Source organism: Hylobates moloch, unplaced genomic scaffold (genome assembly GCF_009828535.3).
Source record: "Hylobates moloch isolate HMO894 unplaced genomic scaffold, HMol_V3 SCAFFOLD_6, whole genome shotgun sequence".
NCBI lineage: Eukaryota > Metazoa > Chordata > Mammalia > Primates > Hylobatidae > Hylobates > Hylobates moloch.
This window is the reverse complement of record NW_026652281.1, coordinates 106,964,244-106,983,982: the sequence shown is the minus strand read 5'-3', so window position 1 is coordinate 106,983,982 and position 19,739 is coordinate 106,964,244. Positions and strand designations below refer to the sequence as shown.

Genomic DNA, 19,739 nt, shown 5'->3' with positions numbered 1-19,739 from the left:
ATTTTCATGGTCTACATATAAGTAACCAGTGCAGGAGGAGACCAAGAAGGCCTGGAGCGAACCAGGGGCAGCTGCAACATCCGGCCAGGTTGCTGTTGACCGAACCAGGCCTCCTGACATCCACTGTGTGATGCAAAAGCATTGCAATAAAAGGCACTCATGAAAAAAATGACTGAAAAGTAAGTTTGAACAAACAGCTCTGGAGAAAATTTCAGATTTCTTTATAGGAAAGCATTTTACTTAACACAGAAAATTTGAGTATCAGATAGGACACTTTTCTACAAATAACAAAAATTGGATATCATCATTAGAGGCATTTGTAACTTTCTTTTGTTGGGAACCACTGGAAGAAAATGGGTTTCACAAACAAGGAAGCCACATAGCTCTCTTTACACTTCCATAGAGCCTGCTGGTAGGTCACTATGAACGAATTTCTAGGCTATCCAGAGGGAGAGCTGCCAAACAAAATACAGGATGCCCAGTTAAATGTGAATTTCAAGTAAGTGTAAGTATAATTTATGAGACATACTTACACAAAACATCATTGTTGTTTATCTGAAATTTATGTTTGGAGGCCAAGGTAGGACCACTTGAGCCCAGGAGTTCGAGACCAGCCTGGGCAACATAGTGAGACCCTGTTTCTATTTTTTTTTTAAATGTGATTTAAATTTATTTTTATACAAAGAAAAAAATGAAATTCACATCACTGAGAATTCCACATTTTTCTTTGCTGTATTTGCCAACACTATTCTAAGTCACCACCCTAATGTTGCTAGTTTCTACAATCTCTAGTATTTCTATGAGTGACAGATTTTCTGCCATTAGAAAATTTTAACTTTCATCCTACATCCCGGCTGCTTTAAGTGCTAAAAATCAATTTTTGTTAAGTATTAAATATATACTTACTCAATACTACCAAAATGGTTTTCATAGTAACAGCCTTTCCCACCCTACACTTACTAGTATTTATAGTTTCAACTGATGTGTAAAACAGAATAAAGAACATGGTTCAGGTGGATCATATAATTATTTAAAAACTCTTGCCTTTTCCTGCCGATGTTCCCGACAATGCCTAATTGTTCCTTTATGATTTCCCTTTCAAAACAAAAAAACCAGAAACACCTGTTGGGACTAGATGTCTTCAAATTTGCCCTTTTAGTCCAAGTCCTCAGCAAGTTGAAAGAATTCAACATTGAGTTCACACCTTTGCCCCGTTATGTGGCACCTGCCATATTGGCTTTCCTGCCAGAGTGTGTTTACCTAAAACAACCGTAACACAACGCGTTATTCTGGAATGCAGAGGCAACGGAATATCTGCACAAAATTCTCCTAAGGGTTACAGACCACCCCTAAGACGGGAGATGTCATTTATGCAAAGAATTCCACGGTGTGACTTATTCCTCTGGATAGGTGGGGGGTGGGTGAAGGGACTGAAAGTTTGAGATTTCTCTCTCATAAGAAGGTCCAGGGCTTTCTAAATAGAGAATCGGGGAGATTCGTAAATATTTTGACAAAGTGGCAGCTATTAGATTTTCTGAAATTAGACCTCCTTGCTGCTCAGCCTAAGTCAGGGGCCATGGTATACCTTTGGAATCTGAAAAGAGACTTGTAACCAGTACCTGAAAACAGTTTATAATGGGAATATGTAGACACAGTCGTGAAATCTATATGCTATTTACATAAGAACTTCAGGAAAGGGAACTTCCATGGCTTTCAGAATTTGTTCCTGACCCCTTTTTGACGATAAATGGTGAGATCCACAATCTCCATGAAGGTGCCCTAAAAACCCAGCTCCTCTTTGAAGACCCTGTCTCTTCTGGAAACTCTCTCATCCTGGAGAGTTCAATGAAGGCAAACTAATCTAAGAAATTTTCTTTTGGGGAATATGCCAGAGAGAAATAGGAAAAGGTGAGAGGAAGGCATTTGGTCCACAGACTCCAAATGCAAGGAAAGAGAGCCAGGCCTTTCCATCCCTTCTTCTTGTTCCCCAGAGTTTCCGAAGACAGTATTCCGTAAATATGTTCTGACTTACCTAAATCTGTGGATCATTCACAAGAGGCTCTGCAAGACGTAAGAGAATGCAGAATGAGAAACAGCTTTTCACACCAGCTAGGAGAGGCTGGTTATTTAAGCAATCGTTGTACAGCTAGCCATCGAATTTGAAGGAAAATAAAGAGTCCTAAATCACACTGCATACAAAACCAGAGTCTTACAACTATACACAACATATATTCCTCAAAAGTCACAAATAGGGTCAGGCATGGGGGCTCACACCTGTAATCTCAGCACTCTAGGAGGCCAAGGTGGATGGAACACCCGAGTTCAGGAGTTTGAAACCAGCCTGGCCAACATAGCAAAACCCCATCTCCGCTAAAAGTACAAAAATTAGCGGGTGTGCTAGTGGGCACCTGTAATTCCAGCTACTCAGGAGGGTGAGGCATGAGAATCACTTGAACCCGGGAGGCGGAGGTTGCAGTGAGCTGAGATCACGCCACTGCACTCCAGCCTGGGTGACAGAGTGAGACCCAGTCTCAAAAAAACAGAAAACAAAAACAAAAAACTGCATGACAAAAAAATATTCCCCCATCTATCCACATTAGAACAATGAAAAGGGACTTACATTAGAACAATGTTGTCAATCTGACAATGAAAACGGAAAAACAACAACACGGTGTCGGTCACTGTGTGGGAGTCTGGCCATCACTTAATGGGGAAGGATGACATGGCCACCTGCTTTCTGAAAGGCCACTGGGAAGTTCTGCATCTACTGGCATTAGGTCCTAGGACCCAACAACCCCACTTCATGGTGTGTGTAGAGAATCATGCTCCTAGCTCATTATCTGCAGTATCCAAACCCTGCACATAACCTCAAGGTACATCAAAAAGGGACTGGTTAATAAAGGAAATGCTATGTCGCCATTAAAAAGAGTGATTGTATCTACATGTACTGACCTAAAATGATTTTCATAAAAAGTATCTATATATACTGACCTAAAAGTATCTGTATCTACTGACATAAAAGATTTTCCTGAATAAAACAAACTGACACTTTGGGAAGCCGAGGTGGGTGGATCGTGCTTGAGCCCAGGGGTTCAAGACCAGCCTAGGCAAAAGGTCAAAATCCCGTCTCTACAAAGAATACAAAAAATTAGCTGGGTGTGGTGGTGTGCACCTGTGGTCCCAGCAACTTGGGAGGCTGAGGTGGGAGAATCACTTGAGCCTGGGAGGCAGACGTTGCACCCAGCCGAGATCACGCCACTGCACTCCCATGTGAGCGACAGAGTGAGACCCTGTCTCAAAACACAAAACAAAACAAAATTGAAACCACAGCATGTGTCTATAAAGATTTTTAAAAACAGTATGTGTGTGTGTACAGATACATATGCACCTACATTTTCATCTACAGAAGCACAGAAAAGAGCACAAAATATCAACTACATGTAACAGTGGGTTTGCCTCTGGACAGTGAAGTCAGAAAGTAGACAAAAGACAATAAAAAATCATTGGAAAATACTTAAAGATGTAAAAAAGGTCTCAGGTATTACACAACGTCATTCCAATTTTGTAAAATTGGACGTTACATGCAAAAAAAAAAAATCCATCTCATGGTAGGATTAACCAGATATTTACTTTCTTTTTTATTCCTGGATTTTTCCAATTTTTTTTTTTACAGTGAACATGCACTACTCATATTACTTTAACTGTAATAGGGAATCCACATTTTATTACTAGCTTACACTTGAGGTAAACATGGAATGCTAACCTTGTAAGAAATAATTAAGAATACAATACTATTCTAAAAGGGTCTGGTCAGTTCTTTACTATTCACAAAAAGGACTCAGAAAAGAGAGAGAGGAAAAAAAACACTAAAAGCATTTAGAAAAAAGAATAAAAGTGCTATGGTTAATGGCTGCAAAACTGGTTTTTCAACAGGTGGTTTTTAAGTACTAAACTTTTTTTTTTCAACAGGCACATCTAATAAGATTTCAGTTCCATTATGTGGTGTCTAAAGAGTGGAGTGAAAAGATATCACTGACCTGATCTTCTTGACATGACAGTGTGTAAAATGCTCTAACCAGAGCGACCCACACAAAGCTTGTACCTAAAGCCATCGGCTGAGAGTGTGAAATACAACCTATTGGAGGAATGTGGATGAAGATAGGTGGGAAGCTTCTGGAAGGAAGAAAAAACAAGGGACCTCCCAGCAAGGTACCCAGCTTTCATGCCGCACACCACTGGTGAACCATGAGCCATACGTTCCCACAGCAGTGATAGATGAACTTGGTCCTAGCACAAGCCCTGCCCCCCAAAATATTTGGTCTTTCCATCTCCTGGAGTCCTCTTGAAGTTAACTGGTGGCCATAAGAGCTGTCAGAGTCAGCCCAGGCTCTCAGTGAGGACCCATCAGGCCCATGTGCAGCCTCCCAGCCCAGCTGCAGAGACCCACGTCCCACCAGCACCGACCATCAAGCCATGGAAATGAACCTCAGGCCTCCAGCCGCTCCAGGAGAAGGAGGGCACGTAGGTGAAATCTGCTAAAATTCACCAAAACATCTGGCCTTGCACACCTTCTAAATCACCTGCAGGAAAACATTCCTTTCCTTTCATTTTTTGGTTGAAGGCACCAAGGCAGGGAGAGAAGGTGGCAGAAGTATGTACTTAAAGAAAAAAAACAGTCAAATAATGAGAAAACAAGGTTTGAGGAAACTGGCTCCAGAATCCCGATGCAAACCGTATGACACTTTCACCGGAGCTTCAAACACACAGCCAAGCTGGGAAGGCAGGACGGGAGGGAGGAAGGGGACGGTCCCCAAAGGATGTACGTTTTTTGCTCTCAGTGCAAGACAAAAGCCTCCAGGCACCACCTACGTATGTAAAATGTGCAGCTATCTTCCTAAGACCCCCACTTCCCCCCAGCACACCCACAGAGGAGCACCAAGAATGCAGATTTCAAACCAGATCATAGTCTGACTTCGCCTACATTTTCTGATATGCCCATCTACCATACGATGATTTTATGGCCCTGCTGGGAGTGTGAGTCCCAATGAGTTTCTTATGCATCAGGGAAAGAACTGAGAAGATGGGTTCTAAAGCAATGCAAAGTCTGATGGAAGTTTTCTTACATTCTTCCGTACTGCACAGTCCTCCTAGAATGGCATGAGCAGACATCCTCTGTGTGGAGAATCTGGCCACGTGCATGAATCAATACCACACTCTGCCTCCTACCTCAGGCCAAGCAGAGTTGGCTTGGACACTGGCTTCTCCTCTCCTGTGAGCCCCGTTGGCCCACGGCAGCTCACATGTGGCCCAGACCCAACACCGTGGTAGACAACCCTGTTTGTACAGTATTTAAGATTGATAGGTAACCTTCAGTCTTGGTCCAACCAAAGGAATCCCAGCTGGAAATTGTTTTGAGTAACAGATTCTGATGGGGTCTTAATCTATCTGCTAAAGTTGACAGATTTCCATTCCAATGACTCTCAGGTGAAGAAAAACATCAAAGTGAAAAACAGATTCTGGGAGCTGGCGGGAGTGTGCACTGATTTCCAACTGCCCTTTCTGTGCCCCGCCCCCTCTGGGCAGAAAGCAGCACACATTTCAGAGAGCTCACCATGGACGTCACTTGGCTGGGAATGCAAGATAAACGCGGAAGAGCTCTTGCCAGCTCTGAACCCACACGCCTCGGACGCAGGCTCTACACTAGCCGTGGGAGAGGGCAGAGGGCAAGCATGTATCAGGGACAGCCGCTCTCCTAGTTCTGAGGATCAAGGGCACCCACATCTCTACAGGTGGAGAAGATTGAGAGTGGGGCCAGGGTGTAGTCCTCTGAGAAAGGAGTGATACATTTACATGTGAAAGCAGAAGGATGAGGAATTAAGGACCCCGGAGCTCAGTCCCAGTTGAGAGAGAAGTGCCTTTTGCATTTTTCCATTCTGGCTCAGATGGGACACTAAGGACAGAAAGAGCCCAGTTCCCAAGCTTCAGTGGAGCCTCTGGGCTTCTTGCTATGTCAGCCAATCACAGGGGTCCCAAGATGGTAAGTGTTAGGACGTGGACATGTGAGCATTAGGGGCTGGGCCAGAGCCAGCCACTGTTTCAGCCCAAAAGATCCCAAGGATTTCAATCAGGAGCACTCCGCAGAAGTAACGTGGGGCCCAGAGACAAGGTAAGGGGGCTTCCCTTGGATGCCTCGGGCCCTGCAGCCTTCCCCTACTCCACTCTACTTCCAGGAGGTGCAGAAGAAAAACAGGTTGAACCTAATCCCGATTTATAAATTAGTATCACACAAAAATCAAAACTACACCATTCCAGGCAACAAAGACAACACCATCAGGTTTTGTAGATTAGCAAAACCCTCTCTCATTTCTGGATTAAAAATTATCTCACGCTTTCAGAAAGTTCACTCTTATAGCAACCTACGCGCTAGCATGCATGACAGCCAGGGCAGTGACTCCGGCCCAGGGTGAGGTCAGACGACAAACCGAAAGCCATGCCACTGCTTGAATCTCCTGAGAATGCAGCTCTGTCTCCTCCAACATGAAAAAGGAACAGGAGGAAAATAAAAGCCTCGGATGAAAGAGAGGGCTGGGAGGGCCACCGGGAAGCCACATACATCACCGCCACTTCACTAGGTGCCGCGGAGAGGAGCTTTGGAGAGCCGCCCTGGCTGATCATGAATAATCTGCCAGGGAACCGGGACATGGTGGGGTGGGGAAGGGGTGAGTAAGGAGGGTTGTGTGTGAGAAGCCCGGTCAGCTCCCCGGGTCAGCTGCATCTGGAGCGGTTTCTCTAGCAGACAGTAAAGAACTCGATTACATCCAGTTAACTGTGCTCTAAACTGATTATGCATGTGCCGGGCTAATGGATTACATTAGCAAGAGGAAAAATAACATGCAATCAATCTCCATTTACTACAGGCCACACCAGGGCCTAGAGAAAAAGTGACTCTCAAACCACCTCCAATCCCCACCCCAAATCCGCGGAATGACGAAACCTTGAGAGGGAGCCCCCCTTAGTGGCAAGAGAAGTTTGATCTTAGTCGTACTGAGGGACCAAAGGGCTGAGAGCGAGCACTGGAATGATAATCCCAGCGGTGTCACCCAGGAGTGAGCGGGAGAGCTCCCCGCCCCTGTGGCGGAGCCCCGGCAGGCACATGGCCATTCATTACCCAAGGACTAATGAGACTAGACTAATGACCTTTGGCTCCTGATGGAGGCAATTCTGCCCTGAACCTCAGGGGCTGGTCACCCCGGGGATGTGCCGGCCAGATGCACCATTTCAGGATCTCTCCTTCAGGTGCTGGGTCCACGTTCTACCCTACATCCCAACACTCAGGACCCTTCTATCCACGCCATCTTTTTGAGCAACAGTTTCCTGTACCTTAAAAAAAAGAAATAAGAAAAAAGTCTCAGGATGACAGGCCAGCAGTGCAGAAACACGCAAATAAACCGCGTCTCTTCCATCCACACCTCACCCTGACTCTCTGGGTGTGATCTGTGGACACGGTTTGGGGACCAAAACAGGATGTTCTCAGCAAATCCTCCAAGTTCCAGGCCTGTAAGAAGCAAAGTCAAGTGCCTGATAGACTCTTATTCAAGACTCCAGCCGCACGGAGGATGCAGCGTGAGAGTTAATCGCCACCGTGTGCATTTTAGAATCTAAAGGGCAATTTTTTCCTTGGATGCAAGAGGCCAGCTTCGTGCCACCTCTAAACGACCTTCATCAAAGTCGCATGCAACCTTCAATGGCCACGCCGAGTCCTTTGTACAAATTTTACTCAGTTGGGTCCTTTGGAAATTCTTTTTCCCATTGGTTTTTCCATCAGGTTTTCTTGACCACGTCTGCACCATCCTGTGGCCAGTTCAGACCTCCAACTTAAACTGACTGCAAAGGGCTTTTCTCTTTTAATGGTGGCACAAAACTAAGCCAGTCCAGCAAGGTTCTTGCTCATCTGAGATAAGGGGATTGGCTGCGTGGTGTCCAGACCTTCCTCACTGCACCATAGCTGAGTCCACAGTCAGTTCCAGAACATTCTAACCCCTCTACCTCATTCCTGCTTTCTCCTCCTTTCCCTAAAGTGCTTTCTTAAGCACTACGTTACACAGGCCTCCGCACACCCTGAGAAGGAACAACTATAAAATGAAGTACAATTATCAATCCCGGCAGAGGCCGACATGGGGAAAGGACTAGAAGTCTTCCTTATGTGGAATCTCCGTTTAAAATCACGCTGAATAGAGCAGGGACTTAACTAGCTCAGGGCCAGCAGAAACCAAACACTCATGGGCCCAAAGACGTGAGAAACAGTGTGAAAGGCAGGAGGAGAGGCTGATAATGGGAGTGAGGAAAATGAAGACAGCGAGGGAGTGGAAGGTGTGTGGGATCAGGCCGGGGAGATTTATGGCGATTTGTACCTGATTGTTCATACTAAAGCCATTATGGGATGATTAGAGAAAAAGGTGAGGCTTTAAGTCCAGTGAAAATCAATAGAGACGTCTGGAGCAATTCTGCTGGGCAAGTGAAAGGACTATTTACAGTATCCAGAGCACCTCCTCCTCGGTTACCGTCTATGGAGTAGAGGGAAGGGCTGGGGGAAAAGTGGAGGGTGCAGGGAGAGAAAGAATAAATGGACAGGAAAGAGGGAAGAGGAGAAGAGACAGAGGAAGAGGGGGAGGATGGGAGAAGCCCAGGAAGAAGAAGAAAAAGTATAAGGAAGTGAAAGAGGACACAGAACCCAGGAAGCAATGGTGGGGTGGGGGTAGGGGAAGAAAAAAAAAAAAAAAACAAAGGAGGCCCCTTATGGACTTCATTTTCCCCCATAGCATTTAGCACCTTCTGGCCTGCTACAAAATTTATTCATCGATTCTCACCCATCTCCTGCTAAAAGAATGGAAGCTCTATGAGGGCAGGGATTTTTTTCTTTTTTTTTTTTTTTTTTGTCAGTTTCATGTACTGATGTGAACAAATGCCCAGAACAGTACCTGTCATTGAGAAGGTACCCAGTGCACATATGCTGGGATGATGGATGGATGAAAGAAGGAAGGGAGGAACAAAACACCCCAGGAGCATCCGGGAAAGGAGAAATAGAAAAAAAAAAAAGGGAATAAAGAGATGGAAAAGGAGAACAGAAAGCCTAAAGGAGAGAGGGAAACCACAGGAGCAGAGGATGCAAAAGAGCCCATTTAAGAAAGAAAAGAACCACCCTAGAGGCGCTGTCAACAAAACCTGCCCCAAAATTGGGCACCCAGAAAGAGAACCTTCAGCTACTCAAGCTACTCACTGAACCTGTCACGTTTCCAGCTGGTGACAAAGTGGACACCACCGACTCTCCTCTCAACTCCAGGTTCCCAACCAACAGCCAACCAGGCCATGCCAGAGACATCCGACTCCTCCCCAGTGCTCCCTAACTCCCCGGTGCGCAACCTCCTCCTTTCAGAAAGAGTGCCTGAGCCATAAGGAGCTGGGTCTTACCTTGTACAACTTCAGGCTGGCCTCGTGCCTGGAGTTGACCGTGTGCAGCCGCAGCTTCTCCAGGCTGTTGGTGTAGTAGTCACAGGCGTTGCACTTGAGGTGCACAGGGTTGCCGATGGCCACACACTTGAGTCTCCACTCATTGGCCTTGCCGCCCTCCTTGATGTGGGCCACCAGCTGGTACTTCTGCACATGCTTGTCTGTCTTGCAGTGCAGCTGGAAGTTGGCCTTGAGCTGGGTGTTGTAGCGGCAGAGCTTGCACTGGTACGAGTCCCCCATCACCGCCTTCCACTCGTCCTCCGACAGGCTGCGCTCCACGTTCATGTGCAGGCCCAGCATGTCCAGGTTGTCCGTCGTGAACTTGTTGCAGACGGCGCACTGGAAGAGCTTCAGTGACGGGTCGTTGGTCTGGATGAAGCTCTCGCCCAGGTTCATCAGCTCCTCTGACACCAGCTGCCCGCCCCCGAGCCGCATGTCTAGGGGAATCTCACCGCCCACTGCGGGGAAGGAGAGAAGGAAAGAGTCAGACACACCAGGTTCATGGTCATGGCCACAGCTGAGGCACCCCCCAAGCCCTCCGCCACCCTCAACTGGGGTCCAAAAGGAAAAGAGGACATTTCAAGTGTTGCAAAGGGCTACTGGCTGGAAAACAAGGAAACAAACAAACATAGTCAACCTGATGTGTTTCAATCTTTCCTGTGGACATTCTGAGATTTCTGGCAGGTTTTGTATTTTCTTTCTTTAGGAAAAGAACACCTAGAAAAGTTAGGAGCCATAGCCTCTTTAATATTTCCTTTTCTTTTTTTTTTCCCCCGAGATGGAGTCTTGCTCTGTTGCCCAGGCTAGAGTGCAGTGGCACAATCTCGGCTCACGGCAACCTCTGACTCCCGGGTTCAAGCGATTCTCCTGCCTCAGCCTCCCAAGTAGCTGGGATTACAGGCACCCACCACCACGGCCAGCTAATTTTTGTCTTTTTTAGTAGAGACAGAGTTTCACCATGTTGGCCGGGCTGGTCTTGAACTCCTGACCTCAGTTGATCCACCTGCCTCGGCCTCCCAAAGTGCTGGAATGACAGGTGTGAGCCACCGCGCCCAGCCACCTCTTTAATATTTCAATTCATCCCTTCTCTAAGATCCAAGAAAAGATAGAAATATGTATCATTCCCTGGATATAACAGAATCTCAAACTGCAGACCTTCCAAAATTGGAAATGAGTTACAGCTGCAATCTTAACGTACCAAGCCTTCATGGGGAACCAGAATTGGGCCCAGAATGTATCTGAGGTGGCAATGACCAACATGACATTCCGCCACCTTGAGAACAATCTATGGCTGCGTCATCTGGTGCAGCAGTCACTGCCTACATGTGACTAATAAACACCTGAAATATGGGTAGTGCAACTACGGAACTGAATTTTCAATGTTATTTAAATTTAGGAAGCTACACTCACCAGTGGCGCCTGGGTTGGACAGTGCATCTCTAAAGCAAAGATCTGGGGAGTGGGGCTGGACGTGGTGTCTCACACCCCTAATCCAAGCACTTTAGGAGGCCAAGGCAGGCAGATCACTTGAGCCTAGGAGTTCGAGACCCGTCTGGGCAACATGGTGTACAAAATATACAACAGAAACTAGCCAGGCATGGTGGCGCGTGCCTGTAGTTCCAGTACTCAGGGACTGAGATGGGAGGATGGCTTGAGCCTGGGAGGCAGAGGCTGCAGTGAGCTGAGACCATGCCACTCAGCTCCAGCCCTGGTGACAGAGCAGGACTCTGTCTCAAAAACAACAAAACAAAACAAAAAAAACTTGGAGAGTGATCCCTCTACTTCTCACTGCTGCCCTCTGGTCAATATCCCTCCCGTCAGTCAATGCTGCCAACCCTCCCATGTCTTCCCAGTAGGGCCACCTGTTCTCTTTCCTGAGCCTCTGCCCTGGGTGACATGCGGGGCTACCCTAGGACCTATCACCTTCCCTTTGTCACTCAGTTACCTACCTACAGAGATGCACCATAGCTGGGATCCCCATCAGGGCGCCACCTCCCTAGGACAGGGGTCCAGACTTATCCTCGCTGGCCCTCTATAGAGTGCTCAGACGCCCAAATGTTTGCTGTGCCAGACAAGAGTGAAAAAAGGGTGGGACTGTTTCATTCAGGAAGTGGACCGAGACAGGCAGTGAGACACGAGGCTCAGCTCCATGTCTCCATGAAAGAGCCAGGGAAGATCTCTTCCTCCCTCTCCCATGCTGGTCTTTTTCAGTCCATCACTGCCCTGCATAAGCCGGGTACAAGCTCACATTTGCTATGGTAAATTAATACTGCAAGGGCTTATTTCTACCAGGAGAATGGCTTAAAAAGAGCAGCCTTCCCTCCAGTTCCTAGAAGTGTATGGTCAAGCAGAAGGCTGGATACTGGCGTCTAGTTTCTCTTTCCTAAACACACGTACACTTGAGCTATTAGGTCTGCCCCACTCCCCAACTGATATTTAAACTTGACCTTTTATGTGTGGTTGGGCTGAGGTTATTTTATTTTTTATAACTGATTAGAATCCAAGTCAGTGGCTCATCAGAGAAAATATTTTTTCTTTTTTATGATTTTCCTATTGACGCTACACAAGTCACCTCGAGTGATAAGATCAGTACAGGCTCTGCTAAGCAGACCAGCAGCTGTGTTTGAAGCTCACGGACAGTCTAGCAAGCCACAGAAATCTTTTGCACATGCATTCCAGAAGGCTTAGGAAGCTTTCGGCTTGTTGTCTGTCTTCCCATCTCCCCTGGTGAGAGGAACCATAACTACGACATTCTTTTTAGGACAAGAAAGAAAAACAGAAAGAAAAAAAAAAAGCCTAAAAGCTCCATCCCTTAACGGGGACGAAGGCCAGGCAACATCCCCGAAACATACTCAGTGTTCAGTCAAAGCAGAAACTGCCCGGAGGGTAAGACAAGGAGCAAACATATATTTGTTTCTGATGCCAACCACCTGAAACATCAAATCGTCTCCACTTTTTAGATTTAACCCCGGCACATCAATATTGCTCTAAAGAGAAATTCAGCTGTCGCTTGCTGATGCCTGAATGAAAATGAGAAGTACTTGGAATAAGCAGAGGAACTAAGTCTCAGTTTCCACTTTAAGCTCTTTTTTTTCCAAGAGACAAGGTCTCATTCTGTTGCCCAGGCTGGAGTGGTTCACTGCAGTCTGGACCACCAAGGCTCAAGTGAACCACCTGCCTCAGCCTCCCAAGTAGCTGGGACTACAGGTGCACCCCACTACATCTGGCTGATCTTAAAACAAAAATGTTTTGTCGAGATGTTGCCCAGACTGGTCTCAAACTCCCAGGTTCAAGTGATCCTTGGACTCCCACAGTGCTGGGATTATAGGCATGAGCCACCATGCCTGGCCAGCATTCTAGGCTCTTAAAATGAAATGCAAAGGACAGAAGCAGCAGGGTGCTGAAATGAGTGAGGATGACAGGCAAGTGAAAACTCCCTCTGAGAACTATGCCTCAGAGAAACAAGACCAGGGCTTAGAATCCTAATTCAGCTGCCACAAAGTGGGGGAATCTCACCCAATTCACCAACAGGAGCAGGGCCCCTATAAATAAGAAACTGGGGCTGGGCATAGTGGCTCACACCTGTAATCCCAGCACTTTGGGAGGCCAAGGTGGGCGGATCACCTGAGGTCAGGAGTTCAAGACCAGCCTGGCCAATGTGGTGAAATCCAGTCTCTACTGAAAATACAAAAATTAGCTAGGCGTGGTGGCGCATGCCTGTAATCCCAGCTACTCGGAAGGCAGAGGCAGAAGAATTGCTTGAACCCGGGAGGCAGGGGCTGCAGTGAGCCGAGATCACGCTATTGCACTCCAGCCTGGGCGAGAAGAGTGAAACTCCATCTCAAAAAAAAGAAATGAAAAAAAGAACTTAGCAGGTCTTTAGTCTTGAGCCACACTGGATGCGTGCTTGGAGCAGGTCCCCATCTCTGGGTATGCACCTAACTCTAACACTGGAACTGACACCTTGACACGTGAGCCCACCCATCAGCACATCCTCAGGAAGGCACATGGATTCAAAGGCACACTCTGGAATCAAAGGAAGACGAAGGGAGCTGTTAAACCTTGTGCAGGTGTCCAGGGGCTGGCTGGCTACTTGGGAAACACACAACCACCCCCACAAGCAACCCCTTTCTTGGTGCCATGCTAAACTTCAGAGTCCAAAGGAAGGTTTGGGAGGATGTTCACAAGGCCTCAAATCTAATGCGCTGTCTACAAAGAGCAGCAGATCTGACTGTACTAGGCGAAGGAGCCCCAACCCTCCCTTTCCTCAAAGGCCTCTGAAAAGAAGCAACCCCAGAATCAGTGTCTGTTTGATGATATTAAAGACAGCTCTGCCAAGGGAAGTATGCAAACAATCACCTTGTATAGAGGAGTGTATTTCACAAAAACTTTTTTCCCCCTGCAGAACTCAGTCACGTCTAATAACACCTACAGCCTTCTTATAAATGGACTATGGAAAAAAAAAATCAGTAGAGCCACAGCTAGAACTGAAAGTTATGGCTGTTTTTATTTGCGTAAGTTGGTTTCTCCTACTGAGGTCATACAACTCAAATTCCAAGTCTTTTGGACACTTCCTATGGCCCCCACACCCACTCGAGCTTCTGGCATAAAGGATTTGTGGCTCTTACACCTTCTTAGCAGTTCTCGTGAACCAAGGAAGGCACAGGTTTCCAGGGACTCCCCTCGGCCAACAAGTAGTGACATTGGAAATTCAAGAGCCCTTTGTGACTGAGCTGGATAAATCCTTTGGGAGGAAGAGGTCTAGTCTAAGAAATACGGTGTGGCCCTTCCACGTGTGTCTACAACGCAGGGCTTCATTCTTCTGCTCCTTCTGAATCTGCCGCAATGCCCAGGACAGTGCATGATGCCCCAAAGAGTCACAGACACTTGGTGTGAAAGCGAAATATTTCTCTACTTCTCAATACAAGCCTTAGTTACCTGTTCTTAAGGTAATTAAAAAGCCTCACTTTAGGCTGGGCATGGTGGCTCACACCTGTAATCCCAGCACTTTGGGAGGCCAAGGTGGGTGGATCACCTGAGGTCAAGAGTTTGAGACCAGCCTGGCCAAGATGGTGAAGCCCCATCTCTACTAAAAATACAAAATTAGCCAGGCATGGTGGCGGGTGCCTGTAATCCCAGCTACTTGGGAGGCTCTGGCAGGAGAATCGCTTGAACGCAGGAGGTGGAGGTTGCAGTGAGCCAAGATGGTGCCACTGCACACCAGCCTGGGTGATAGAGTGAGACTCTGTCTCAAAAAAAAAAAAAAAAAAAAAAACCTTCGCTTTGACCCAACATGAACCTACTCATGTTCTGTCTTCATTCCACCTCCATTATGTTTGATTTGCTCCAAGATCTACCTCCCAAGATTCTATGACTCCTTCTAATTCCTACTGGCTTAAAGAAAACCTTACAGTACTCACTCCCATCCCCTGGCGTGCATGGTTCACCCTGGTGACAAATAAGACGACCGGTGCTTGTGCATCCACAATTAGCCAGTTGGTTTCAAATACCTTCAAATCATTTGGTAATAAAGGATCAACGGGCAAATATTTCAAAATGGAAAACAAGATTAAAGTGCTAAGGATGAAAAACTGAATACACAGCAAGAAAAACCAATGGAACGCTTTGAAATATAACTCATCGGCAACAATCAGCACTAAAACGCCACACAAATAAGCACTTGCCAACTGGTGAGGCCTGGCCCTGCAGTCATCTAAGCCATCCCGGAAAAAAAGTCCTCACTGACACTCTGTTGCCAAGAACAATCTATTCCCATGTCAATAATAGCATATTGCTTAATTCAGGCCATTGTCACTGGTCCCACGAAGTCCATTAGCAGGGTCAGGGGATGGGACGCAGGCAGGATCCTGTTTGAAGCATACGGGGTGGAGGCACGAGGGGCCCAACTATCAGAAGGTTCTCATGAAACCCATTTGTAGATTGTCTTGGCGGCAGCAGCTACCCTCAAAGTGGCTGTGGTTCGTTCTATGTAAAAACTCAAAGTTTTCAGCACCCAAATCCTAAACTCTTGGTCCTATTCTAGATATGGTAAGCCAATTGGTAAGACTGGGAGCCTGGACAGAGCCAAATCAGCTTCTCTAAAGCAGAGGTCATTCTTCCTGGCAACGAAGGCTCTGCTAACCAGGATCGAACTGCAATTAAAAGTTAACTTTCCTTGATGGACAATTTTTACAACTTACTCATTTTTCATCTCTCACACCCCTCACAACAGTGCCACTGGGGCAATTTAATCCCCAATTAATTTCCAACTATTCCAATCACCAAGTACTCATCAAAAATAAGCAAGAAAAAAAATCACATCTCTTTCATCGAGGTCCTCATAAATATACAGAGAACTTTGAGAAGTCTCTCTGGATGGTTCCCAGCTCGGCACAGAATCAGCCTTTGGTTATCTGAATAACGTACACTATGGTTCCGAATTCCTATTACTGAGATGATTGTCTCTATTTAAATCATTGAGATAACTGTCCCTAGTCCTCTTATTGAGATGGTTGCCTCAGCTACAGTTTCCTGTAAGTTTCAGTAAATATTTGCTGAAACCCCAAAGTTTTGGGTGATTATAGTGATTTTTCAAATTGAAAAAAGAGAGAAAGAGAGAATAGGAACAGAAAACTAGAGGAAACACTCACATTTTAATCCTGGCCCCATGTAGCCAGAGTACAAGCATATCTCTTTTGAATGCGTAAATTCTTCCATATGTACACACAGAGTTCAAGGGATTCTTGAGAATAAATACTTGATTGTAAGACACTCCAGTTTACACAAAAACCACACGAGAAGACCAGAGTCAACTGAATCCACAGGACTATCTCACCCTATTCACCATTCTCCCTGGTTAAATTCCTATCATGAAAACAGACAAACACGTAGTCATCCTCACCTAGAGCAGGTGTCATGGCGGCCATGGGCCCGGCGGGATCCAGCTGGAATCCGCTCATCATGAACTGGGCATCCGAGGCAGCACTGTCCATCTTCAGGTTGGGCAGGTTCATGTTCTGGGCCAGGTAGTATTGGTAGAGCTCGGCCTCGGCGGGCGAGGGCAGGCTGCCGAGACCCAGGTGGCGGTTGTGTTGGATCTGGGTCATGTTCTGTTGCAGTAACATCATGTTATGCATGTGCTTCTCACTGGTCATGTGAATGCGGAGGTTCCTGGCCACGTTGGTCTCATAATCACACACCTCGCACCGCCAGGTGGGTTTGGTTTTTGGTTTGGTGGGCGAGGGGGCCCCGCAGGAGCTACTGATATTGGCTGCCGCCGCCGCCGCAGCTGCCGCCGCTGCCGCCACCCCGGCAGTGTGGCTGAAGACCTGCTCCCCCCCTCCGTTCTGCAGGTTCTGCATGTTGTTGAGATGCTTGTCGGACTGCATATGAATACTGAGGTTGCCTTTGGTAGTTGTGGAGTAGTTACACACCTCGCAGCGGAAAGGCTTGTAACCACACGTGTAGCTCTCGCCTCGTGCCAGCCGGGGGTGGGGCTGCCCGCTTTTGCAGTAGACACAGGAGCCCCCCGGCTCCGGGTGCTTCTCCTTCATGTGTGCCTCCAGGGTCTGCTGGTACTTATAGTGCCAGTTGCACTTGGGGCACTTGAGTGTCTTACACGAGTTACGAGAATGCATCATGGTCATGTGGCCGCCCAGCGAGCGGGAGGAGCCCAGGACCGTGTCGCATTTGGGGCACTCCACACCACTCCCCGAGGGGCACTCCCCAACCCCAAGCTCGCAGAGGGAGCCAGCGTGCTGGTGATGGGAAACGAAGCCCCCATCATCGCCCTCTGTGCTTTCATTTGGTTCTGGTGCTGTGGCATTGTCTTTATTGGCACTTTCGTCAGCGAAGTCCAGCCTCCTGCCGCCCTCTGCCACATTGGCCCTGACGCCCTCACTGTTAAAGCTTAAACGATTCCTCCTGTTCGCACCATCAAAGACAACAAAGGAAGAAGCAGAATTAGAACTAGTAGAAGCTGTGCCCCTTGACAGGGTCTGGAGCACGTTAGGCATTAAGGGGGAGTTAGAAATGCTTTGGTTTGAGAGAGCAAGGTCCTTTTTGCTGCTACTACCTGCTGCGGCCCCAGGCTCCTCGTGGGGCCTGTCCTCCAGTTCCTCATCCAACTCGCTTGGAAAGAGTCCTTTGCAACCCTCGTCTTCCTCCTCCTCTTCTTCCTCCTCCTCCTCTTCCTCCTCCTCCTCCGCCTCTTCCTCCTCCTCTTCCTCCTCCGCCTCCTCTTCGGCCGGCTCTACCTTCTCAGAGAAGCAATCCCCGTCACCCACTTCCTGCTTCTCTCCTTCTGCCGCCCCAGAGTCCTTGCCCTCTGAGGATTTGGTAGGACTAGAAGCCAGAGGCCCCAGAGGGACTGAGGTAATGGGGGTCTTCAGGACCGAGCTGGTGAGCCCGCCAAGGTTCAACAGGGTGCTGGGGGTCAAGAGACCAGCCTGGGGTTGCTCGGGGCCAGCGGCAGAGCCGGCTGGGAGAGCTTCCTCCCCTTCCATTCGAATGCCACTAAATTTACCATAAAAACTGTGTCCGGGGCCTATGAGGTTAGCTGTGGAAACTAAAGGGTGTTGAAAGTTTTTGTTTTTTGGTTCCAGAAAACTTACAAGGGGTTCCTTGTCTTTGCCGATCCCTTGGATGATAGCGGAGATGTTCTTATTGCTAAGAATTTTCCGCTCGTCTTCGCTCAGGGTCATTCGATGGTCATGCACCGCGTGGGTCACAAACGAACGGACGTACCCGAAGGAGAGTTTGCACAAGAAACACATCAGGATGGGCTTCCTCTTGCCGTAGAGCACAAAGCCATCGAATTTGGACAGGTCCACATTGTTGGGAACATCTTTGGATACGCAGGAGCTTTTGGCAGAACCGTCGCTGTTCAGGTAATCCTTGTTGCTTTTGTGTCGCACGTCGAACACGCGGAAGCTGTGCAGGACGGGGCTGAGCCCCGCCAGGGCTGAGGTATTCGGGAAAGCCTGGTCTGGGCCCTCAAACCATTTCCCGAAGGATGAGGCTATGTGGAAAGTGTTGATGATCTGCGGGTACACGGGTGCAGCACACGAAGGGTCCCCTTGCTTGCCCCCCGCGCCAGGGAGAGAGTTCAGGAAAAGCGAGGGGAGAGGCCCACTGCCACTGCCACTCCCACAGGCGCCCCCGCCCTGGGTCAGCTGGCTCAGGCTCTCCACAATGTACGCGGAGCCGTCCGGCTGGTAGACGATCTCCCCGGCCAGGTTCTCCACGTCACTCTCCTCGTCCCCCTCCTCACCGGTGTCGCTGGCGCTCTCCTCTCTCAGGGGCGGTGGGGGGCGCGCGCTGGGGCAGTGGTGCTCCATGTAGGTCTGGAGGCTGGCGAAGGAGGCTGAACATTCGTTGCAGGTGACCTCCTTGCTGGCGGGCTCGGCGGGGGGCCCGGCCGACGCGGTGCTCTCCGCGAGGCGCTCATTGAAGGGGGCCCTCAGGCTGTCCAAGGGCCCGTGGCTCTCGCCTGTGGACTGTTCCATGCTACTGGGTTTGTCAGGGAGGTGGGTGCTGTTGAGTTCAGTCCATTGCTGGTGCTGAGGGATACCGCACCCATTGTCCTTCCCCGAGACGACGGGCGAGTCACAGCCTTCCATGGTAAGGCCTGCGTGGAGCTTTCATTGCACCCAGTACGGAGGATCGGACCTGAAGGGCGGAGGCAAGGGGGGAGGAGGGAGAGAGGGGAAAGAGAGAGAGAAAGGAAAGAGGTTAGGAGGGCCGAGGCTGAGGTCCCACCGCACGGAGCGCTCTAAGAGGCTTCTGTCCACAACACCCACAACACAGAGACACAGGGCGGAGGGCGGGCCTGGGGACACTGCCCCACACGGTCCAAGCACACAGGGGTGGCGTGGCCGGGTCAACAGCCTGAGCGAGGGATATGGGGAAAGAAGGCCAGGAGCAGCCCTCTTCGGCTTCGAATTGTCACCGCTCTGCCCCTGAAGACTAGTGGGAATTTCCATTCTTTGCCAGCACAGCTTCGACGGGCCACAGTGGAGAACGGACGTGTCATCTCTCCAGCCCCCTAGGAGTTCACAGCCACAGCCCTACCACTTATGGACAGCTCACACGAAGTCAGCCCCGGCTCCCTGCACTGTCTGTGGGTCAGGGGAACACAGGGGAGGGCTGAGAAGAGGGAGGTTCAATGTCCCTGGAAAAAGGATGGTAAAGTGGGATATGCTCATGGATTTAGAAAAGTTGCTGCCGTCACT

At 48.5% G+C, this 19,739-nt stretch overlaps 1 protein-coding gene across 1 annotated transcript in view; it reads right to left on the bottom strand.

Moving 5' to 3' along the window:
• Positions 1 to 19,127, bottom strand: part of ZFHX3 (zinc finger homeobox 3) — a 173,461-nt gene extending 154,334 nt beyond the window's left edge. Inside the window, exons 1-2 of the mRNA XM_032157793.2 lie at positions 16,409 to 19,127; positions 9,469 to 9,965 (exon numbers count right to left, since the gene is read on the bottom strand). Coding sequence (XP_032013684.1) covers positions 9,469 to 9,965; positions 16,409 to 19,127 — 3,216 coding nt within the window. The remainder of the gene's footprint in view (positions 1 to 9,468; positions 9,966 to 16,408) is intronic.
• Positions 19,128 to 19,739: the final 612 nt, after the last annotated feature.